The following is a 19,777-nucleotide window of genomic DNA, read 5'->3' as shown; positions in this document are numbered from 1 at the left end:
AGACCCTAGAGCTTTCCTTGACAGAGTCCCAGGTGCTCGTCGGAGGAACTGCTGGACCGCCTGTTCAGGAAGAGTGTGGTGACAGAGGCCGAGGTGACTGTGCCGCCTGGGCCGCCCACCCAGCTTCAGGGCAGCGTGCATGCCTGGCCAGGCCTCCTGCTTCCCCTCCCCTGTCCACCTGTCCCGCAGACCAGCTCCCCAGCATAGTACTCCCCACCTCAGAGACCTTCTAGGGTATTCCAGGGCCTCACAGGGTGTTGCAGCTCCTGTCGGGCTTTCAGAGCCCTCCCGTGCCCTGGGCTCGCTTCTTCCCCATCCCAGACTGCACTGAACTAGCTGACCAGGCCTCGCCTGCTCTCCCAGTCCCCTCTTGCTTTGCACAGGCTGCTGCACACATCCAAACCTGCCCCGCCTTGGGGCTCAGAGGAATCCCCCAGCTACAGGGGTCTGTGAGGCTTTGCATGTAACCTGCCCTGCGGGACCACCGTCCCAGGCTCAGGTCTGGAGGGAGTTGGAGGCAGTGTAGGTGGGAGCAGGCAGGGAAGTAAGTAGAGGGGGTTCTCGAGGCTGGCTGTCTCACCTGAGCACCAGCCTTTGCTGCAGGTCAAGGTCTACATCCAGCAGCTGGTGGAGGGGCTGCACTACCTGCACGGCCAAGGCATCCTCCACCTGGACATAAAGGTATGCAGCTCCCTGGTGCCCCCAGAGCCCAGTGAGGGGCAGGTGGGAGCCTGGAGCCTATAGGCTGAGAGGGTGCAGACCCAACACATCCAAATTCCCTGTCAGGATTTCCTCACCTCTGGGGACAGGGAGCTCACTACATTATGACAGCCCCTGCAGGTAGGGTGCAAGTCTGATGGAGCAGAAGCTGTCCCCAAATGGTACTGAAACCTGTCCCCGGGGCTGCCCACTACCCCATGCTGGCCTCACCATCATTGTGGGGCAGCCCCTCAAAGACCCTTGAGTGTCCTCCCCAGGCCCGGCAGCCCTGGGAGTCACTTCCTTAGGGTACGGCCTCACCCACTCCCGACTCTGCCTGACAGCCCCCCAACATCCTGATGGTGCATCCTGCGCGGGAAGACATTAAAATCTGCGATTTTGGCTTTGCCCAAAAAATCACCCCGGCAGAGCCGCAGTACAGCAAGTACGGCTCCCCTGAGTTTGTGGCCCCTGAGATCATCGAGCAGACCCCTGTGAGTGAGACCTCCGACATCTGGTGAGTAGGGGGGCACCCGCTCTCTGCCTCCTCCTCCTCCCCGCCAGGCTAGGTCTGGGGTGACTCACGGCTGTGGTTTTTTTCCTGCAGGGCCATGGGGGTCATCTCCTACCTCAGGTGAGCAGATCCCTGCTCCTGTCAGCTGTCTCCTCCAAAGCCAGCCCAGACCCCTCCTCAGCAGGCCCACGGGAAGCTGTTGAACTGCTGGCTGCTCCTCAGACCAGAGACCCGAGACCTAAGGGGCAACTATCTTGGGAACATGCAGTCAGCCAACTCTGATAAGGGGTTTCTGCCAAGTGCTTTTCACACACACCCTGTCACAGAGGAGCTCTGCTGGGTCACGGGGCAGAGCACTGAGCTGTTTCCCTAAAGGGTATGGGTAATTTGTCCAGAGCCCCCTTACAACAGTTATTGCTGCCCTGAGGATGCTGGTGGTATAGACTGAGCCTGGATTTCCCCTACAGGTGGAGCCCTGATCCTTCCACCCCTGGCTAAGGCCAGGTGCCCCCTCCAGACTGACCCTTGATCTCTGCCCCAGGCTGAGCCTGGATCCCTACCCCAGGCTGACCCTTGATCCCTTTCCCAGACCAAGCCTGGATCCTCACCCCAGCCTGGGACCAGGTACCCACTCCAGGCTTAGCCTGGATCCCAGCTCCAAGCTGAGCCTGGATCTCTGGGCAAATCTGAGACATATGCTGGGATTCTCAGGGCTGGATGACAGTGGTGTTAAGAGGCATCTCCAGTCAGGGCTGGGAGCCCCCAGCCACCACCATCCCCATGAGACCCAGTACTCCCTGTCCTGGCAACCTGCCTCCCATGGACCCAGAAATTCAGGTCACGACTGAAGGCTAGTCACGTCTCTGCTTTCAGCCTGACCTGCTCGTCCCCATTTGCTGGCGAGAGTGACCGAGCAACCCTTCTGAATGTCCTGGAAGGGCGGGTGTCCTGGAGCAGCCCCATGGCCACCCACCTCACTGAGGATGCCCAGGACTTCATCAAGGCTGCTCTGCAGAAGGCCATGGAGTGAGTACACACGCCCTTCCCTCTGCCTGAGGTCCTCATGCTTGCCCCAGTGACCACTCGGACTGATCCCGGCCTTCCTCTCCCCACAGGGCCCGGCCCAGTGCCGCCAAGTGCCTTGCCCACCCTTGGTTCCTGGTGAGTAGGCTGAACGTGGGCTGGCCTGGCTCATGGGGAGGGAAACTGAGGCCAAGAAGAATGGGGGCCTGCCTGGGCCACAGGGTGCACCAGGGTCTCCCCACAACGTGCCTCTCTCGCCTGGGCTCCCCCAGAAGTCTGTGCCTGCGGAGGAGGCCCACTTCATCAACACCAAGCAGCTGAAGTTCCTCCTGGCCCGCAGCCGCTGGCAGGTGAGCTGTGCTGCCCTGTGGAGGGGGTGAGGGGGTGGGGTGCGGAGGGGGTGGGAGGCCAGAGAGGGGAATGAGGCTGTGCATGCCCCGTCTGGGTCTGGGAGAGCAGGGAAGTGGGGCTGGGCATCCTTCATTTCAGGTCTTTGCTACCGGGGTGAGGTGGGGCAACATGCAACATCCCTGCCAAGACGGGGACAAACTGGCAGAGCCCTGGGCCCACGTCTTGTAATGCCCACCATTTCCTGAGCACCCCTCTGGGCCCACCGAGAGCTGGGAAGGCAGCGGGCAGCCAGCTGACGACCCCCTGTCCTCCACACCCCCAGCGCTCCCTGATGAGCTACAAGTCCATCCTGGTGATGCGTTCCATCCCGGAGCTGCTCCAGGGCCCGCCCGACAGCCCATCCCTCGGGGTGGCCCGGCACCTGCGTGGTGATGCCAGTGCCTCCTCCAGCAGCTCTTCCTCCTCCGACAACGAGCTGGCACCGTTTGCCCGGGCCAAGTCGCTGCCCCCCTCCCCGGTGACCCACTCCCCGCTGCTGCACCCCCGGGGCTTCCTGCGGCCTTCCGCCAGCCTGCCTGAGGAGGCCGAGGCCTGCCCACCCGCCACAGCCTCGCCTCTGCCTGCGTCGCCCCAGGGTGCACAGCCCCCAGCTGCCCTGGGCTGTGTGCCCCGGCAGAGTGTCATCCGAAGCCTGTTCTACCAGCAGGTGGGCGAGGGCCCAGAGCTGGGGGGCGTGTCCGCGGGCAGCAGACGGCACCCCGCCCGGCGGCGGCACCTTCTCAAGGGTGGCTACTTCTCGGGCGTCCTGCCCGGCCTTCGAGAGCCACTGCTGGAGCACCGTGCGCTGGAGGAGCAGGCTGCCAGGGAGGAGCAGGCCACCCTGATGGCCGAAGCACCCTCCCTAGAGGCCGCCCTGCAGATGCCCAGTGCAAGCGCCCATGAGGCCTCTGGCTTCAGCCGCCCCCTGGACCTTGACTGGCTGAACACGGCCAGCCCCTCTGCCAAGGCCTGCAGCGAGGGGCAGTGTTCCGCTCTGGGCCCCTCGAGCCCTCAGGGGGCCCACGGAGAGAGCATGCCTGGAGGGGATGCACGTGCCAGGGAGGAGGAGCACCTAGAGGGGTCCCTGCAGGGGCTGAGACTACTTCCGTCCACCGGCGGTGATGGGCGCCCCCGTCAGCAAGAGGGGCCATTCCAGGACAGCTGTGGAGGGCAGGCCGCCCCTTTCTTTCAACCCCAGAGGAGTCCTGCCCCCCAGGACTGTGGCACCCCTGCTGCTTTGGCACCACAACCTCCTGGCTCCTTCCCGCCAGGGCACTGCACAGAGCCCTTCTTGACATCCCCGAGCCCTTTCTTCTCAGGAAAGCCACAGGCCTCCCTCTCCCCAGCCCAAGCAAACCCCCAGCCAGACTCTGAGAGAGGGCTGAAGGACATCCCTCTTGCCGGGAGGCCTGATCCACCCAAACCCCCAGAGCCAGCCTCCCATATGGGCATGGAGCCCAGCCCCTCCTTGGACACTGAAGGCCTGTCCCAGGAGACAGAGGGCCTGTCCCAGTCTTCGCCCAGCCCACAGCGGCCTCAGGAGCTGGCGACCACACGGAAGTTCTCCCTGGGATGCCATGGGGGCTACGCGGGGGTGGTGGGATACGGCACCTTTGCCTTTGGTGGGGATGCTGGTGGCATGCTGGGTCAGGGCCCCCTGTGGGCCAGAATGTCCTGGGCCGCCTCTCAGTCCTCGGAGGAGGAGGAGGAGGCAGGGGCCGAGAGCCCACCACCCCAGGCCAGCACAGTGCCTCTACCTGAGGGTGGCAGGGCCCTCCCGAGGGCCTCCCAGGAGGTGAGTTCATGGGAAGACTTAAGTGGGGGCTCTCAGGTGTCGCTCGTACAGATCCGGGACCTGTCCAGGGACCTGGAAGCGGCTGACACTGTGTCTCTGGACATCTCGGAGGTGGATCCTGCCTACCTCAATTTGTCTGACCTGTACGACATCAAATACCTCCCATTTGAGTTCATGACCTTCAAGAAGGTCCCCAAGCCTGTGGAGCCAGAGCTGCCACCCTCCCCCGAGTCTGAGGCTGGGGAGGAGCTGGCTGAGCTCCCAGAGGCCACATGGCCCTGGCCGGGTATTCTGGGCCCGCCAGAAAGCCTGGAGATCACAGAGGAGCCAGAGGACATGCAGGCCCTGCTCGGGGAGGCTGCTGGTGGCAGCAAGCGCAAGTGGTCACCCCCTTCCAGCAGTCTCTTCCACTTCCCCGGGAGGCAGTCACTGCTGGAGGAGCCCACAGAGCTGGGGCTACGCCGGAGAGTGAGGGCCTCGGTGGCCCATATCTCCCGCCTCCTGAGGGGCAGGCCTGCAGGTTACTACCCCGACCCTGCCCCAGGACAGGGCACATCCCTGTTCCCCACTCTGCACCTTGGGGCTCCTTGTCCAAAAGGACAGCTCAGGAGCTCACCTGAGTGATGCAGGAAGCCCTCCATCTTATGCTCCCCTCCCCTGTCCCGGTGCTGCCCACACCTCCTGGGACACAGTGGCTTGTTTTCGAGGTCACCTTTGCAGCTTCGATCCCTCCCCATGTGCATGTGAGACCCAGTTGTAATTCAACTGCAGTTATACCCCTGCGGAAGTAGGAACCAGACCAGCCCTCCCTGATCCCTGACCCCTGGGCCCTCCCTGACCCCAGAGCCCTCAGCCGGGCCTCCCCAGGCACCTGTGGCCCCTTGAGCTGCTGCCCTTACCTGCCCGTGGTGGCCCTGCCTAGGATGGGCTGATGCTGATGGGGTAGGGAGGGTGGTGCCCTCTGCAGCAGATGTAGCTCGTTTTCAATAAGACCCCCTGGGATCTGGGCTTTTCTGCCACATGGGAATCCCACAGTTGGCCACAAGTGGCCCCAGAGCCTTCCTCCCATGCTCCCAGAGGAGCCAGGCCCCTAATGTGTGACCTCTCATGGCCACTTCCTTACTGCAGGTCTGGAGAAGGAAGGCCCCCCCAGGAAGAAGGCAGGCCTAGCTTCCTTCCGCCTATCAGGCCTGAAGAGCAGAGACCAAGGTGGGTACACTGCCCAGGGGCTGGGCCCCCACTGCAGCCCAAGGGACCTTACTGTGGGGAAAGGGAACCCTGCCAAGACCGTGCAGGGCGGAGGGAAGCCCTGCAATCCATGGGGGCTTGAGTACACAGCGGGGGACTCTGGCGCCCCAGCAGTCACGGCCCTGCAGTCCTGGAAGCCTTCCTGGAGTAGGCGCTGGTGTTGGAGATGAGCCGGTTGGGGGTGGGGCTCATCTGTATCCCCACGGCGGGGTCCAGGCCTTGCTCTCAGGCTTAGGGTCACCTCTGAAAGCTCACCTCACCTCCCTTCCCCAGCACCATCGTTCCTAAGGGAGCTCTCGGATGAGATGGTGGTCCTGGGCCAATCTGTGACTCTGGCCTGCCAGGTGTCGGCCCAGCCAGTTGCACAGGCCACCTGGAGTAAAGGTAAAGAGCTCTCCTGAGGCTGAGGGTCAGGGAGGCAGCGGGTGCTCCTGTAGGGCATTACTCTCACTGTACAGAGGGAAACTGAGGCTCAGACAGGGTGTGGGCCCTGGGTGTGACCACGAGGCAGGGCACCTGTTGGGAGCTTCTCTCGAGGTCCACTCTATCCTGCTGCAGATGGGGCTCTTCTTGAGAGCAGCAGCCGCCTCCTCATCTCCTCCACGCTCAAGAACTTCCAGCTTCTGACCATCCTGGTGGTGACTGCCGAGGACCTGGGCGTGTACACGTGCAGTGTGTGCAACGCGCTGGGGACGGCGGCCACCACAGCCATTCTCCGGAAGGCAGGTGCGTAGGCCGAGCAGGGCGCAAGGAATGTGATGCTCGCCACCCAGGCATCCGCATCCTGGCACTACCGGGGCCTGGAGGGGTCACAGAAGGCGGTAACCGGCTCTGCAGACCCGGACTCCCGGGAGGGACGCAGGAGGAAGGGTGACAGAGCTGGCCAGGCCCTCTCCCTGACACCTCTCCTCTCCTTGCGTTTCCCACGGTACCTCCCTCCCTGTCTCTCCAGCAAATGCAGGAAGAGGCGGCTTCCCATTTTGTTTCTCTATTATAGTCAAACCATGCTCTCAAAACACAGCGCTGGGGTGTGTTTCTGGGGGAGCCAAGACAGAGGCTGCAGGCCTAGCTCTCAGACCTCTGACCTGGTCCCCAGAGGAGGCGAACCCCCACATGCCCTGCACCACAGCCCAGCAAAGTAGAGGCCCCTCTGACTAGAGCCTGGGATTGGTGGCGGGCTGTGAGCAAGGGCCATTCCATGGGGTTCCTGGGTGGGCACCAGTGGGAGGGGAGGCTGGCGGGGTTGGGTAGAGCAGACACCTCCTGAGGTCCCTCAGAGGAGAGGCGCTGAGCCCCTCCTACTAGTCAGCATTGGAAAGGACCTCTGAATGAACTGGACCAAGTGAGGGTGGGCTCAGGGGCCTGGCAGCAGGGTGCAGGAGGACGAGGCAGGGCTGGCTGGGGCTCAGAGCTTCATTAGAGAGCTCCTGGGAGCCCGCCTCAGATTGCTGACTGTGGGCCCTGCAGAGCGCCCCTCTTCCTCCCCACGCCCCGACATCGGGGAGGTGTATGCGGACGGGGTGCTGCTGGTCTGGAAGCCTGTGGAGTCGTATGGCCCTGTGACCTATATCGTGCAGTGCAGCCTGGAAGGTATGGGGCCACTCCTGAATCCTCACATCCTGGGGGACCCCAGGGTCGCTGTGGGGGGATCGTGGGGAAGCGCCTGGCTGCTCTGCGCCCCTGGGTGGCCTGCGCAGGCCTCTCCACCCTGACACGGAGTGGGGAGGCCTTGGGCTGCCTCTCACCCGCTCCTGTGTGGCCCAGGTGGCAGCTGGAACACGCTGGCCTCGGACATCTTTGACTGCTGCTACCTCACTGGCAAGCTTTCTCGGGGCGGGGTGTACACCTTCCGGACGGCCTGTGTCAGCAAGGCGGGCATGGGCCCCTACAGCAGCCCCTCGGAGCAGGTCCTCCTGGGAGGGCCCAGCCACCTGGGTGAGCCACTCTGCAGGGCTCTGCGGAATGCGCCGTGCCACTTCAGGGAGTCACACACTCACTTGGCATGGTTGGTTCTGCCTGCTAGGCCCCCCCACCCACAAATGGCCTGAGGAATGAGAGGTCAGAGTGTTCGGGGGTTCAAAGAGGGCCCCCCTGTCAGGTTGCCTGGGAAGGGGTGATAGGAGAAAAGGCTGGGGGAGATGGGGCTGCGGGGGTGCCCTCCGCCAGTCATCGGCTTCCCCTTCCCACAGCCTCTGAAGAGGAGAGCGGTGCCTCCGGGCCAGCCCAGGCCCTCCCCAGCATGCAGACCTTCGCCTTCCAGACACAGATCCGAAGGTGCGGGCCCTCTGGGGAGAGCGTGTGGCAGCATCATGGCCTCCTCCGCCCCACTAGCTCTTCAGGCTCCCACCCCAGCCCCATCCTCTCTCCCCTCTGATCACTTTCACCTGCATTTGCCTCAGCGCATCTGCCACCCCGTCCTGGACCTCCCCCCTGGGCTTGCTTCTCTGAGATTGGGAGGGAGAGTGGGGTCCGGCCTGGGCCACCAGGCGGGCTGGCTCCTCACCAGCCTGGCCCGTGCTTCCTCCCTAGGGGCCGCTTCAGCGTGGTGCGGCAGTGCCGGGAGAAGGCCAGTGGACGCGTGCTGGCTGCCAAGATCGTGCCCTGCCACCCTGAGGACAGGACTGCCGTGCTGCGGGAATACGAGACCCTCAAGGGCTTGCGCCACCCCCACCTGGCACAGCTGCAGGCTGCCTACCTCAGCCCCCGACACCTGGTCCTCATCCTAGAGCTGTGCTCTGGGCCTGAGCTGCTCCCTTGTCTGGCCGAGAGGTGAGAGGGCAGGGCCTGGCCTGGATTCCGGGCTCAGGACCTGGCCGCCAGCACTGTGGTCCACCTCCGGCCCACCTCCTGGCCCCGCCTGCACCGGCCAGCCAACCAGAGTGGCTCAGCAGAGCTGGGCCTTCCCTCCTAAGCCCAGCAGGGAAGTCTGGTGCTTGCCCGTGGCCCCTCGGCTGTGGACAAAGCCTGGGTGCCCCTCCCCACGTGCCCCTTAACTGGCCCTCTGCCCCCAGGTCCTCCTACTCGGAATCAGAGGTGAAGGACTATCTGTGGCAGATGCTAAGTGCTGCCCAGTACCTGCACGCCCAGGGTATCCTGCATCTAGACCTCAGGTCTGAGAACATGATTGTCACAGAGTACAACCTGCTCAAGGTCATCGACTTTGGAAACGCCCAGAGCTCCGCCCAGGAGAGGGTCCTGCCCTCGGAGAGTTTCAAGGACTACGTGGAGACCATGGGTGCGCAGGGCGCAGACACCAAGCCTGATCTGGGGGAGGGGTGCGCCAGGAGCAAGCCCTTCCCCCAGCCCTGTCTCCCTGCCTGCTCCACCGCAAACACCCAGCCCCTCACCTGTGACCCCCACCCATGCCGTCCCCAGCTCCGGAGCTCCTAGAGGGCCAGGGTGCCATCGCGCAGACCGACATCTGGGCCATAGGTGTCACGGCCTTCATTATGTAAGTCTCCACGTGCCCTGTGGGCTGGGAGGGCTGGCTGGAAGGGCAGGCCTGGGGTCCACTGAGGGTGACCCAAGGCCCCTGTGACTCCCATCCATTGAGGGTGACCTCAGTCACTTGACCCCCACCCACTCAGGTTGAGCGCTGAGTACCCGGTGAGCAGCGAGGGAACGCGAGACCTGCAGAAAGGCCTGCGCAAAGGGCTCATCCAGCTGAGCCGCTGCTACGCGGGGCTGTCCGGGGGCGCTGTGGCCTTCCTCCGAAGCACGCTGTGCGCGCAGCCCTGGTAGGCACCCCCACCTATCCTGCCTGGCCCACCCCCCTATGACCTGACCTGCCCGCCGAGGGCGGGAGCACGGCTAACGCCACCCTCCCGCGCGCTCCAGGGGCCGCCCAAGCGCGTCCAGGTGCCTGCAGTGCCCGTGGCTGACCGAGGAGGGCCCCACCAGCTCCCAGCCTGCGGCCGTGACCTTCCCCACCGCAAGTCTGCGCGCCTTCGTGAGAGAGCGCGAGAAGAGGCGGGCGCTGCTGTACAAAAAACACAACCTGGCCCAGGTGCACTGAACGCCTGGCCCTGCGGGACCGCACCTCTCAGTCTTTCAGGACTCCCTTCATATGCACACACACATCAATAAAAAGCAGAACTGGATGAGGCGCTCTCTGTTTCATTATTTTGTTTGAGGGAAGGGGTGAGGGCCCTGCCACCTTCCTGGTGTTTGGGGGAGGGTAGAACTGCCCTTCTCTGTCCCGGCTGTGTGCCCGCAAAGACTTCATTAGGACTAGAGCCCTCTGGACCAGTTCAATGTGGAGGCAGCTCCATGCTCTTGCGGGTGTGTGCGTTTCTACTAACCGTGTCAGTGCTGCATCAGACATGGACACAAGCCCAGGTAGTTTGCTGGGAAAACCCGATTGTGGGCACGTATCAAGGATTCCGACTTGCTCCACCACAGCACCATTCCTGGGGTGGGGGAGGAGCTCAAGCTGGAGCGCGTGGACAGCAGACACTACCCTCTTAGTTCTCAGCGAGTCTCACAGACGTGGTGATGGAGACACGCCGGTGAATCCAGCCCTCCTCGCTTTCCCCATCTCCAGACAACGGTGTCCGCACACTGGACATCCACCCCTTAGATCTTACTTGAACACAAAACACTTCATCTAAAAACCGAACATCTCCAAAAGTGAACTGCCACCCTGCCCCGCTCCCACACACACACACTAACCTTCTGCAGACTCAGTAAACGTGGCCACTCAACCAATCCTTAAGCCCAACCACCTGGGTCCTGGGCACTGCGACCTTACATTGCGACGTCAGCATCTGACCCCTCTCCACCACCTCATTGGCTCACCTGGCAAGGCAGGAATGGAGGTGGGAAGGGAGCCAAGGTGGGCGCAGGCTCTGTGCTCTCTTGGGCTGGTAGGGTTCTGCTGTGAGCAATGAGGCTTCTCCCTTAGCTCTTCCCATCCGCATTCCTCCCCCCCGCCAGCCCCCCAACGTGGCTCCACCGCTGGCCCATCATCAGCTCCACACCACTCTCCTATCCTCGGTGCTCTACCTATTCATCCCTCCCTCTCTCTTAACCCCTGGCAACCGCTGAAAGGATTTTTGTTTTTGTTTTTCTTTTTAACTATCTCCATAGTTTTGCCTCTTCCAGAATGTCATATGGTTGGAATCATACGGTATATAGACTTTTCAGATTGGCTTCTTTCACTTAGTAATAATTTAAGGCTCCTCCAGTTGTTTCATGGCTTGATAGATAATTTTTTTCTTCAATTTTATTTTTGTAGTAATAAATTTATCATCTTAAGTGTTTTAAGAGTACAGTTCGGTAGTTATATATTCATAATGATTGCAACCATCACCACCATTCAGCCCCAGAACTCTTTTCATCTCATAAAACTGAAATTTTATATCCATTAAACACTAACTCGCCATTCTCCCCTCTCCTCTGCCCCTGGCACCCACCATTCTACTTTCTGTCTCTATGAATTTGACTACTCTAGGTATCTCGTGTAAGTGGAATCATACAGTATTTGTCCTTTTGTGACTGGCTTATTCGCTTAGCATAAGGTCCTCAAGATCCATCCATGTTATAGCATATGGCAGAATTTCCTTGCTTTTGAAGGCTGAATAATATTCCATTGTATGTATATACCACATTTCACTTATTCATCGATGTACACTTGGGTTGCTTCCATGTTTTAGCTGGTGTGAATGTTGCTGCTATGAACATAGTGTACATTTATCTCTTCTAGACCCTGCTTTCAATCCTTTTGATTATATACCCAGAAGTGGAATTGCTGGGTCATATAGTAATTACATTTTTAATTTTTTGAGGGAACTCCCTAGGGTTTTCCACATTGGTTGTATCATTTTACTTTCCCTCCAACAGCACAGAAGGTTTTCAGCTTCTCTACATCCTCATCAACATCTGTTGTTTTCTGTTTGTTTTTTTTTTTTGATAGTAGGCCATTCTAATAGGTGTGAGGTAGTATCTCATCATAGTTTTGATTTGCATTTCCCTAGTGATCAGTGATACGGAGAACCTTTCATGAATTTATTGGCCATTTGTATATCTTCTTTGGAGAAATAATCTATTCAACTCCTTTGCCCATATTTGAATCGTGTGGTTTGTGTTGTTGTTGAGTTTTAGGAATTTTTTATATATTTTAGATATTAATTCTTTAGATGTATGATTTGCAAATATTCTCTTCCATTCTGTGGATTGCCAATTTACTTTGTTGATATTATCATGTGATGCACAAATTTTTAAAGATTTACCTAAAGTCCAATTTGTCTATGTTGTCTTTTGTTGCTTACAACTTTTGTACCATAGTCAATAAATAATTACCAAGTTCAATGACAAGAAGATTTCACCCTAAATGTTTTCTCCTAAGAGTTTTATAGTTTTAGGTCTTACACTTAGGTCTTAGGTCCATTTTGAATTAATTTTTGTATATGGTGTTCAGTAAGGGTCCAACTTCATTCTTTTGCATGAGGATATCCAGTTTTCCCAGTATCATTTGTTGGAAAGACTGTTCTTTCCCCACTGAATGGTCTTGGCACCCTTGTCAAAAGTCATTTGACTATATATGCAAGAGTCTATTTCTGGGCTCTCTATTTTAATCCATTGGTGTATGTGTCTGTCTTTATGCCAGTACCACACTGTTCTGATTACTGTAGATTTTCAGTAAGTTTTGAAACCAGGATGTGTGAATCCTCTAGCTTTGTTCTTTTTCAAGATTGCTTTACCTATTGGGGTCCCTTAACTGCCATTGGATTTTAGGATAGGTTTTCTTATTTTCTGCAAAAAAAATGTCATTGGGATACTGATAGGGGTTGAATCGAATCTGTCGATTGCTTTGGGCATTACTGACATTTTAAAAATATAAGATCTTTCAATCGATGAATATTGGATATGTTTCCAGTTATTTATGTCTTCTTTATTTCAACAAGGTTTTTTTAGTTTTCATTGTACAGTCTTTCACCTCCTTGATAAAGTTTATTCCTAAGTATTTTATTCTTTTTGATGCCACTGTAAACTGAATGTTTCCATAATTTTCTTTTCAGATTGTTCATTGTTACTGTATAGAAATGCAACAGATTGTTGTGTGTTGACTTTGTATCCTGCTACTTTGCTGAATTCATGTATTAGCTCTAACAGATCTTTTTGTGGAATCTTTAGGGTTCCTTACATATAAGATCTTATCATTTGCAAATGGAGATAATTTTATTTCTTTCTTTCCAATTTGGATTAATTTTATTTATTTTGCTTACCTAATTGCTCTGGCTAGAACTTCTAGTACCATGTTGAATAGAAGTGGTGAAAGTGGGAATCCTTGTCTTGTTCCTGATCTTAGAGGGAAAAACTTTCAGTCTTTCATCATTGAGTATGATGTTCACTGTGGGTTTTTCATATATCACTGTTATTATGTTGAGGTAGTTTCCTTCTATTCCTACTTTGTTGTTGTTGGCCTTTTTTTTTTTTTATCATGAAAAGGTGTTGAATTTTGTCAAATGGTTTTTCTGCATTAAGATGATCACATGTTTTTCCTCCCTACATTATATTAATTTAGGGATGGATCAGTTTGTGAATGTTAAACCATCCTTTCATTCCAAGAATGAGTCCCACTTGGTCTAGTGTATAATCCTTTTAATGTACTGTTGAATTCAGTTTGCTAGTATCTTGCTGAGGATTATTGCATCAGTATTCATCAGGGATATTGGTCTGCAGCTCTCCTGTGGTGCTTTTGTCTGCCTTTTATATCAAATTAATGCTGGCCTCATAGAATGAGTTTGAGAGTGTTCTCTCCTCTTCATTTTTTGGAAGTTAATGGAGAATTTGTTTTAATCCTTCTTTAAATGTTTGCTAGTATTCACCAGTGAAGCCATGTGGTTCTGTTTTTGTTTTTTTTCTTCCTTCAGAGGTTTTTGATTACTGATTCAATCTCCTTACTAGTTACAGGTCTGATCAGATTTTCTAGTTCTTCATGATTCAGTAGGTTGTGTGTTTCTAGGAATTTATCTATTTTTCTAGATCATCCAGTTTGTTTTGTACAATTGTTCATAGTATTATCTTATAATCCTTTTAATTTCCTTGGTATCATTTGTAATGTCCCCTCTTCATTTCTGATTTTTTGTCTTCACTCTTTATTTTCTTAGTCTATCTTAGGGTTTGTCAATTTTATCTTTTTTTTTTTTTAAAGTCTTTATTTCATTTTTTTCTATTGTTTTTATATTCTCTATCTCATTTATTTTTGCTCTTATTTCCTCCCTTCTTCTAGCTTGAGGTTTAGTTTGATCTTCATTTTCTAGTACTTTAAGGAGAAAATATAGGTTGTTGATTTGAGAGCTTCATTCTTTTTTAGTGTAAGTGTTTACACCTATAAACCTCCCCCTTGGCACTGCTTTTGCTGCATTCCATATGTTTTGGTATGTTGCATTTACATTTTCATTTGTCTCAATATATTTTCTCATTTCACTTTTGATTCCTTTTTTGACCCATTGGTTGTTTAAGAATGTTTTGTTCAATTTCCATATATTTGTGAATTTTCCAGTTTTTCTCTTTCTTCTACTATCGATTTCTAATTTTATTCCTTTGTGATTGGAAAAGATACTTTGCATGATTTCAATCTTTAAAAAATTTTAAGATTGGTTTCATAGCCTAACATGTGATCTATCCTGGAGAATTTTCCATGTGCACATGAGAAATAAGTATATTCTACTCCTGTTGTGTGGAGTATTCTATATATGTCTGTTATGTGCAGTTGGTCTACAGTATCATTCATGCTTACTATTTCCTTATTGAGCTTTTGTCTGGCTATCCATTATTGAAACTGTGGTATTAAAGTTTTCTACTACTGTTGTAGATTTGCCTATTTCTCCCTTCAATTATGTCAGTGTTTGCTTCATATACTTAGAATTTCTGCTGTTTGATGTATGTACATTTACAATTCTTACATCTTGGTGAATTAACTTTTTCTTCATTATATGATGTTCTTCTTTGTCTCTTGTGAAGGTTTTTGAATTAAATTCTATTTTGTCTGTTATTAGTATAGCCACCCCTGCTCTTTTTTTGTTAGTACTTGATGGACCATCCTTTTCAATCCTTTAGCTTTTAACTTCTGTACATTTGTAGATCTAAAGTGAGTCTCCTGTTGACAGCAAGAGTCAAATCCAGTTGTTGTATCCATTCAGTTGATCTATGTCTTTTTATTGAGAAGTGTAATCCATTTTCATTTAAAGTAATTAATGATAGAGAGGACTTATTATTGACATTTTGCTATTTGTTTTCTGGTATTGTATTGTAGTATTTCTGGTATTGTATTGTAATATTTCTGTTATTTGTATTGTAGTTTTTTGTCCCTCATTTCCTCTCTTTCTCCCTTTCTTTGTGTTTCATTAATTTTTATAGAGAAAAAAATTCACTATAAAAATTGTTGTGAAAAAATGAGAAGTGATTCCCTTCTCATTTCTTTTTTGTATATTCTAAGAATATTTTATTTATACTTGTCATCGGGATTACATAAAACAGTTTAAAGTTATAACATCTATTTTAAGCTGATAACAACTTAATTTAAATAACATACAAGAACTCTACACTTTTACAGTTCCACCCCCATTTTATGATATTGATTTCACAAATTATATCTCTATATATTGTACCCATTAAGATAAATTTATAATTATTTTTATATTTATCTTTTAGAGCCTATAAAAGAATTTAAAGTGGAGTTATGAACTAGAATTACGATAATACAGATTTTAATATTTGTCCATATTATCTTTACCACATAACTCATTACTTTTGTATGGCTTCAAGTTACTGTATAGTGTCCTTTAATTTTAACTTAAAGGACTTCCTTTAACATTCTTATAGGGCAGGTCTAGTGGTAATAAATGCCATCAGCCTTTGTTTATCTGGAAATGTCAAAATTTCTCCATTTTTGACAGACAGTTTTTCTGGACACTGTATTTTGTGTTTCAACACTTTGAATATATCATACCACTGCTTTTTGGACTGCAAAGTTTCTGCTGAGAAATCTGCCTATAATCTTATAAAGACTCCCTTTACATGATGGGTAGCTTTTCTTTTACTGCTATCAAGACTCTCTTTTTCTCTTTGACATTTGAAAGTTTGATTATAACCTGTCTTGGTGTGAGTTTCTGTGGATTTATCTTAGATTGGATTTGTTGAACTTTTTGAATTTGTATGTCTATTTCTTTCCTCAAATTTTGGCTGTTTTCAGTTGCTATTTCTTCAAATAATGTCTGCTCATTTCTCTCTCTCTTCTTTTTTGGAACTCCAGTAGTGTGAATGTTAGTCCGTCCACCTGATGGTGTCCTACAAGTTCCTTAGTCTCTGTTCACGTTCTTTGTTCTTTTATCCTCCCTTTTTGCTCCTGATTAGATGATTTTAAATGATCTGTCTTTAACTTTACTGATTCTTATTTGCCTGTTCAAGTATGCAATTGAACCCCTCTAGTAAATTTTTTCAAATCATTTATTGTGTTCTTTACCTCCAGAATTTCTGTTACATTCTTTTTTATAATTTCTGTCTCTTTGCTGGTATTCTCATTTTGTTCATGCATCATTTTCCTGACTTTGTTTAGTCAACTATCTGTGTTCTCTTTTAACTCATTGAACATCTTTAAGACAGTTGGTTTAAATTCTTTATCCAATAACTCAGAGACCTATGTTTCTTTAGAGTCAGTTTCTGGAGATTAATTTTGTTTCCTTGAATGGGCTATGTTTCCCTTTTCTTTGTGTGCTTTGTGATCTTTTGTTGAGATTTGGGCATGTAAAAATAGTCACCTCTCCAAGTCTTTATGGACAAGCTTCATAAAAGGGTAGACCTTTACTTATCAGCTTGGCATAGAGGCCAGGTGCTTTTAAACCTTTTCTGGGGTTGCTGTTTGCTTTTGTTCCAGTTCCTGGTAAATACAGTTGCTTTTAAATGCCTTTGATTACCTACTATTTTCTCCCCTGTGTCTTCTCAGAATCCTAGCAGTTCTCTTGTGTTCCTCTGCCCATACTCTCTTGCCCCAAGGCACACATGTAACTATAGACTTCTTGCAGCTCCAAGGTACCACTGTGCCAACTGCTTCTTTCAACAGCCTCCAACCAGGTATCCAAACTATGCCACCGTTGCCATCAGTACTTCAAGTCAGAAGACAGAAACCACTCCCTCAGGCAGCTCCCAGACAAGCGAGAATGTTGCAAGCCATTTCCAGTGTTTTCTTTTTAATCCAAAGGGAGGAGCTGGGAATAGAGCAGGTTCCACTTGATTGAGCTGTCCTGTGTCAGAAAGTGGAAGAGGCAAGGGTAAGAAAATGCCACAAAATTTCCTTTTTGTGGATTTCTTCACATTGTCTACATAGACAATCAAGTCATTTTCGATGAGGACAAGTTTCATTTTTTCTCATCTGTACACCTTTTTTTCTTTAACGTATTTATTGGAGTATAATTGCTTTATATTGTTGTGTTAGTTTCTGCTGTATAACAAAATAAATCAGCTATATGTGTACATATATCCCTATATATCCTCCCTCTTGCATCTCCCTCCCACCCTCCCTATCCCACCCCTCTAGGTGGTCACAATGCACCGAACTGATCTCCCTGTGCGATGCTGCTACTTCCCACTAGCTATCTATTTTACATTTGGTAGTGTATATATGTCAATGTCACTCTCTCACTTCGTCCCAGCTTACTCTTCCCCCTCCTTGTGACCTCAAGTCCATTCTCTACATCTGCATCTTTATTCCTATCCTGCCCCTAGGTTCATCAGACCATTTCTTTTTTTTTTTAGATTCCATATATATGTGTTAGCATATGGTATTTGCTTTTCTCTTTCTGACTTACTTCTCTCTGTATGACACATTCTAGGTCCATCCACCTCACTACAAATAACTCAGTTTTGTTTCTTTTTATGACTGAGTAATATTCCATTGTATATATGTGCCACAGCTTCTTTATCAATTCATCTGTTGTTGGACACTTAGGTTGCTTCCATGTCCTGGCTATTGTAAATAGTACTGCAATGAACATTTTGGTATATTTCTCTTTTTGAATTATGGTTTTCTCAGGGTACATGCCCAGTAGTGGGATTGCTGGGTCGTATGTTAGCTCTATTTTTAGTTTATTAAGGAACCTCATACTGTTCTCCATAGTGGCTGTACCAATTTACATTCCCACCAACAGTGCAAGAGGGTTCCCTATTCTCCACATGCTCTCCAACATTTATTGTTTGTAGATTTTTTGATGATGGCCATTCTGAACGGTGTGAGGTGATACCTCACTGTAGTTTTGATTTGCATTTCTGTAACAATTAGCTATGTTGAGCATCCTCTCATGTGTTTCTTGGCCATCTGTATATCTTCTTTGGAGAAATGTCCATTTAGGTCTTCTGCCCATTTTTGGATTGGGTTGTTTGTTTTTTGCATATTGAGCTGCATGAGATGCTTGTATATTTCAGAGATTAATCCTTTCTCAGTTGCTTCATTTGCAAATATTTTCTCCCATTCTGAGGGTTGTGTTTTTGTCTTGTTTATGGTTTCCTTTGCTCTGCAAAAGCTTCTAAGTTTCATTAGGTCCCATTTGTTTATTTTTGTTTTTATTTCCATTTCTCTAAGAGGTGGGTCGAAAAGGATCTTGCTGTGATTTATGTCATAGAGTGTTCTGCCTATGTTTTCCTCTAAGAGTTTGATAGTGTCTGGCCTTCCATTTAGGTCTTTAATCCATTTTGAGTTTATTTTTGTGTATGGTGTGAGGGAGTGTTTTATTTTCATTCTTTTACATGAGGCTGTCCAGTTTTCTGAGCACCATTATTGAAGAAGCTGTCTTTTCTCCATTGTATATTCTTGCCTCCTTTATCAAAAATAAGGTGACCATATGAGTGTGGGTTTATCTCTGGGCTTTCTATCCTGTTCCATTGATCTATATTTCTATTTTTGTGCCAGTACCATACTGTCTTGATTACTGTAGCTTTGTTGTACAGTCTGAAGTCCAGGAGCCTGATTCCTCCAGCTCCGTTTTTCTTTCTCAAGATTGCTTTGGCTATTCAGGGTCTTTTGTGTTCCGTACAAAATTTTTTGTGAAAATTTTGTTCTAGTTCTGTGAAAAACGCCATTGGTAGTTTGATAGGGATTGCATTGAATCTGTAGATTGCTTTGGGTAGTATAGTCATTTTTACAATGTTGATTCTTCCAATCCAAGAACATGGTATATCTCTCCATCTGTTTGTATTGTCTTTAATTTCTTTCATCAATGTCTTATAGTTTTCTGCATACAGGTCTTTTGTCTCCTTAGGTAGGTTTATTCCTAGGTATTTCATTCTTTTTCTTGCAATGGTAAATGGGAGGGTTTCCTTAATTTCTCTTCAGATTTTTCATCACTAGTGTATAGGAATGCAAGAGATTTCTGTGCATTAATTTTCTATCTTACTACTTTACCAAATTCATTGATTAGCTCTAGTAGTTTTCTGGTAGCATCTTTAAGATTCTCTATGTATAGTATCATGTCATCTGCAAACAGTGACAGTTTTACTTCTTTTCTGATTTGGATTCATTTTATTTCTTTTTCTTCTGTGACTGCTGTGGCTAAAACTTCCAAAACTATGTTGAATAATAGTGGTGAGAGTGGGCAACCTTGTCTTGTCCCTAATCTTAGACGAAATGGTTTCAGTTTTTCAGCATTGAGAACAATGTTGGCTGTTGGTTTTTCATATATGGCCTTTATTACATTGAGGTAGGTTCCCTCTATGCCTACTTTCTGCAGAGTTTTTATCATAAATGGGTGTTGAATATTGTCAAAAGTTTTTTTCATCATTGAGATGATCATATGGTTTCTCTCCTTCAACTTGCTAGTATGGTTTATCACATTCATTGATTTGCATATATTGAGGAATCCTTGCATTCCTGGGATAAACCCCACTTCATCATTGTGTATGATCCTTTTAATGTGCTGTTGGATTCTGTTTGCTAGTATTTTGTTCAGGATTTTGGCATCTATGTTCATCAGTGATATTGGTCTGTAGTTTTTTGTGTGTGTGACATCTTTGTCTGGTTTTGGTATCAGGGTGATGGTGGCCTTGTAGAGTGAGTTTGAGAGTGTTCCTCCTTCTGTTATATTTTGGAAGAGTTTGAGAAGGATAGGTGTTAG

At 50.0% G+C, this 19,777-nt stretch overlaps 1 protein-coding gene across 1 annotated transcript in view; it reads left to right on the top strand.

The window, feature by feature from the left end:
• The window catches only part of OBSCN (obscurin, cytoskeletal calmodulin and titin-interacting RhoGEF), a 156,118-nt gene extending 146,349 nt beyond the window's left edge, over positions 1–9,769 (top strand). Inside the window, exons 96-114 of the mRNA XM_082455093.1 lie at positions 33–93; positions 604–681; positions 1,044–1,216; positions 1,307–1,333; positions 2,087–2,239; positions 2,329–2,374; positions 2,509–2,586; positions 2,910–4,941; positions 5,550–5,630; positions 5,943–6,053; positions 6,228–6,395; positions 7,137–7,259; positions 7,434–7,649; positions 7,859–7,943; positions 8,199–8,438; positions 8,681–8,904; positions 9,045–9,120; positions 9,257–9,406; positions 9,507–9,769. Coding sequence (XP_082311219.1) covers positions 33–93; positions 604–681; positions 1,044–1,216; positions 1,307–1,333; positions 2,087–2,239; positions 2,329–2,374; positions 2,509–2,586; positions 2,910–4,941; positions 5,550–5,630; positions 5,943–6,053; positions 6,228–6,395; positions 7,137–7,259; positions 7,434–7,649; positions 7,859–7,943; positions 8,199–8,438; positions 8,681–8,904; positions 9,045–9,120; positions 9,257–9,406; positions 9,507–9,684 — 4,300 coding nt within the window. The 3' untranslated portion in view covers positions 9,685–9,769. The remainder of the gene's footprint in view (positions 1–32; positions 94–603; positions 682–1,043; positions 1,217–1,306; positions 1,334–2,086; positions 2,240–2,328; positions 2,375–2,508; positions 2,587–2,909; positions 4,942–5,549; positions 5,631–5,942; positions 6,054–6,227; positions 6,396–7,136; positions 7,260–7,433; positions 7,650–7,858; positions 7,944–8,198; positions 8,439–8,680; positions 8,905–9,044; positions 9,121–9,256; positions 9,407–9,506) is intronic.
• The last annotated feature ends 10,008 nt before the right edge of the window (positions 9,770–19,777 follow it).

This window comes from Balaenoptera physalus (assembly GCF_965194825.1).
Source record: "Balaenoptera physalus genome assembly, chromosome: 3".
NCBI classification, from domain to species: domain Eukaryota; kingdom Metazoa; phylum Chordata; class Mammalia; order Artiodactyla; family Balaenopteridae; genus Balaenoptera; species Balaenoptera physalus.
The sequence above is the reverse complement of the archived record's forward strand: the minus strand, read 5'-3'. Positions and strand labels throughout refer to the sequence as shown.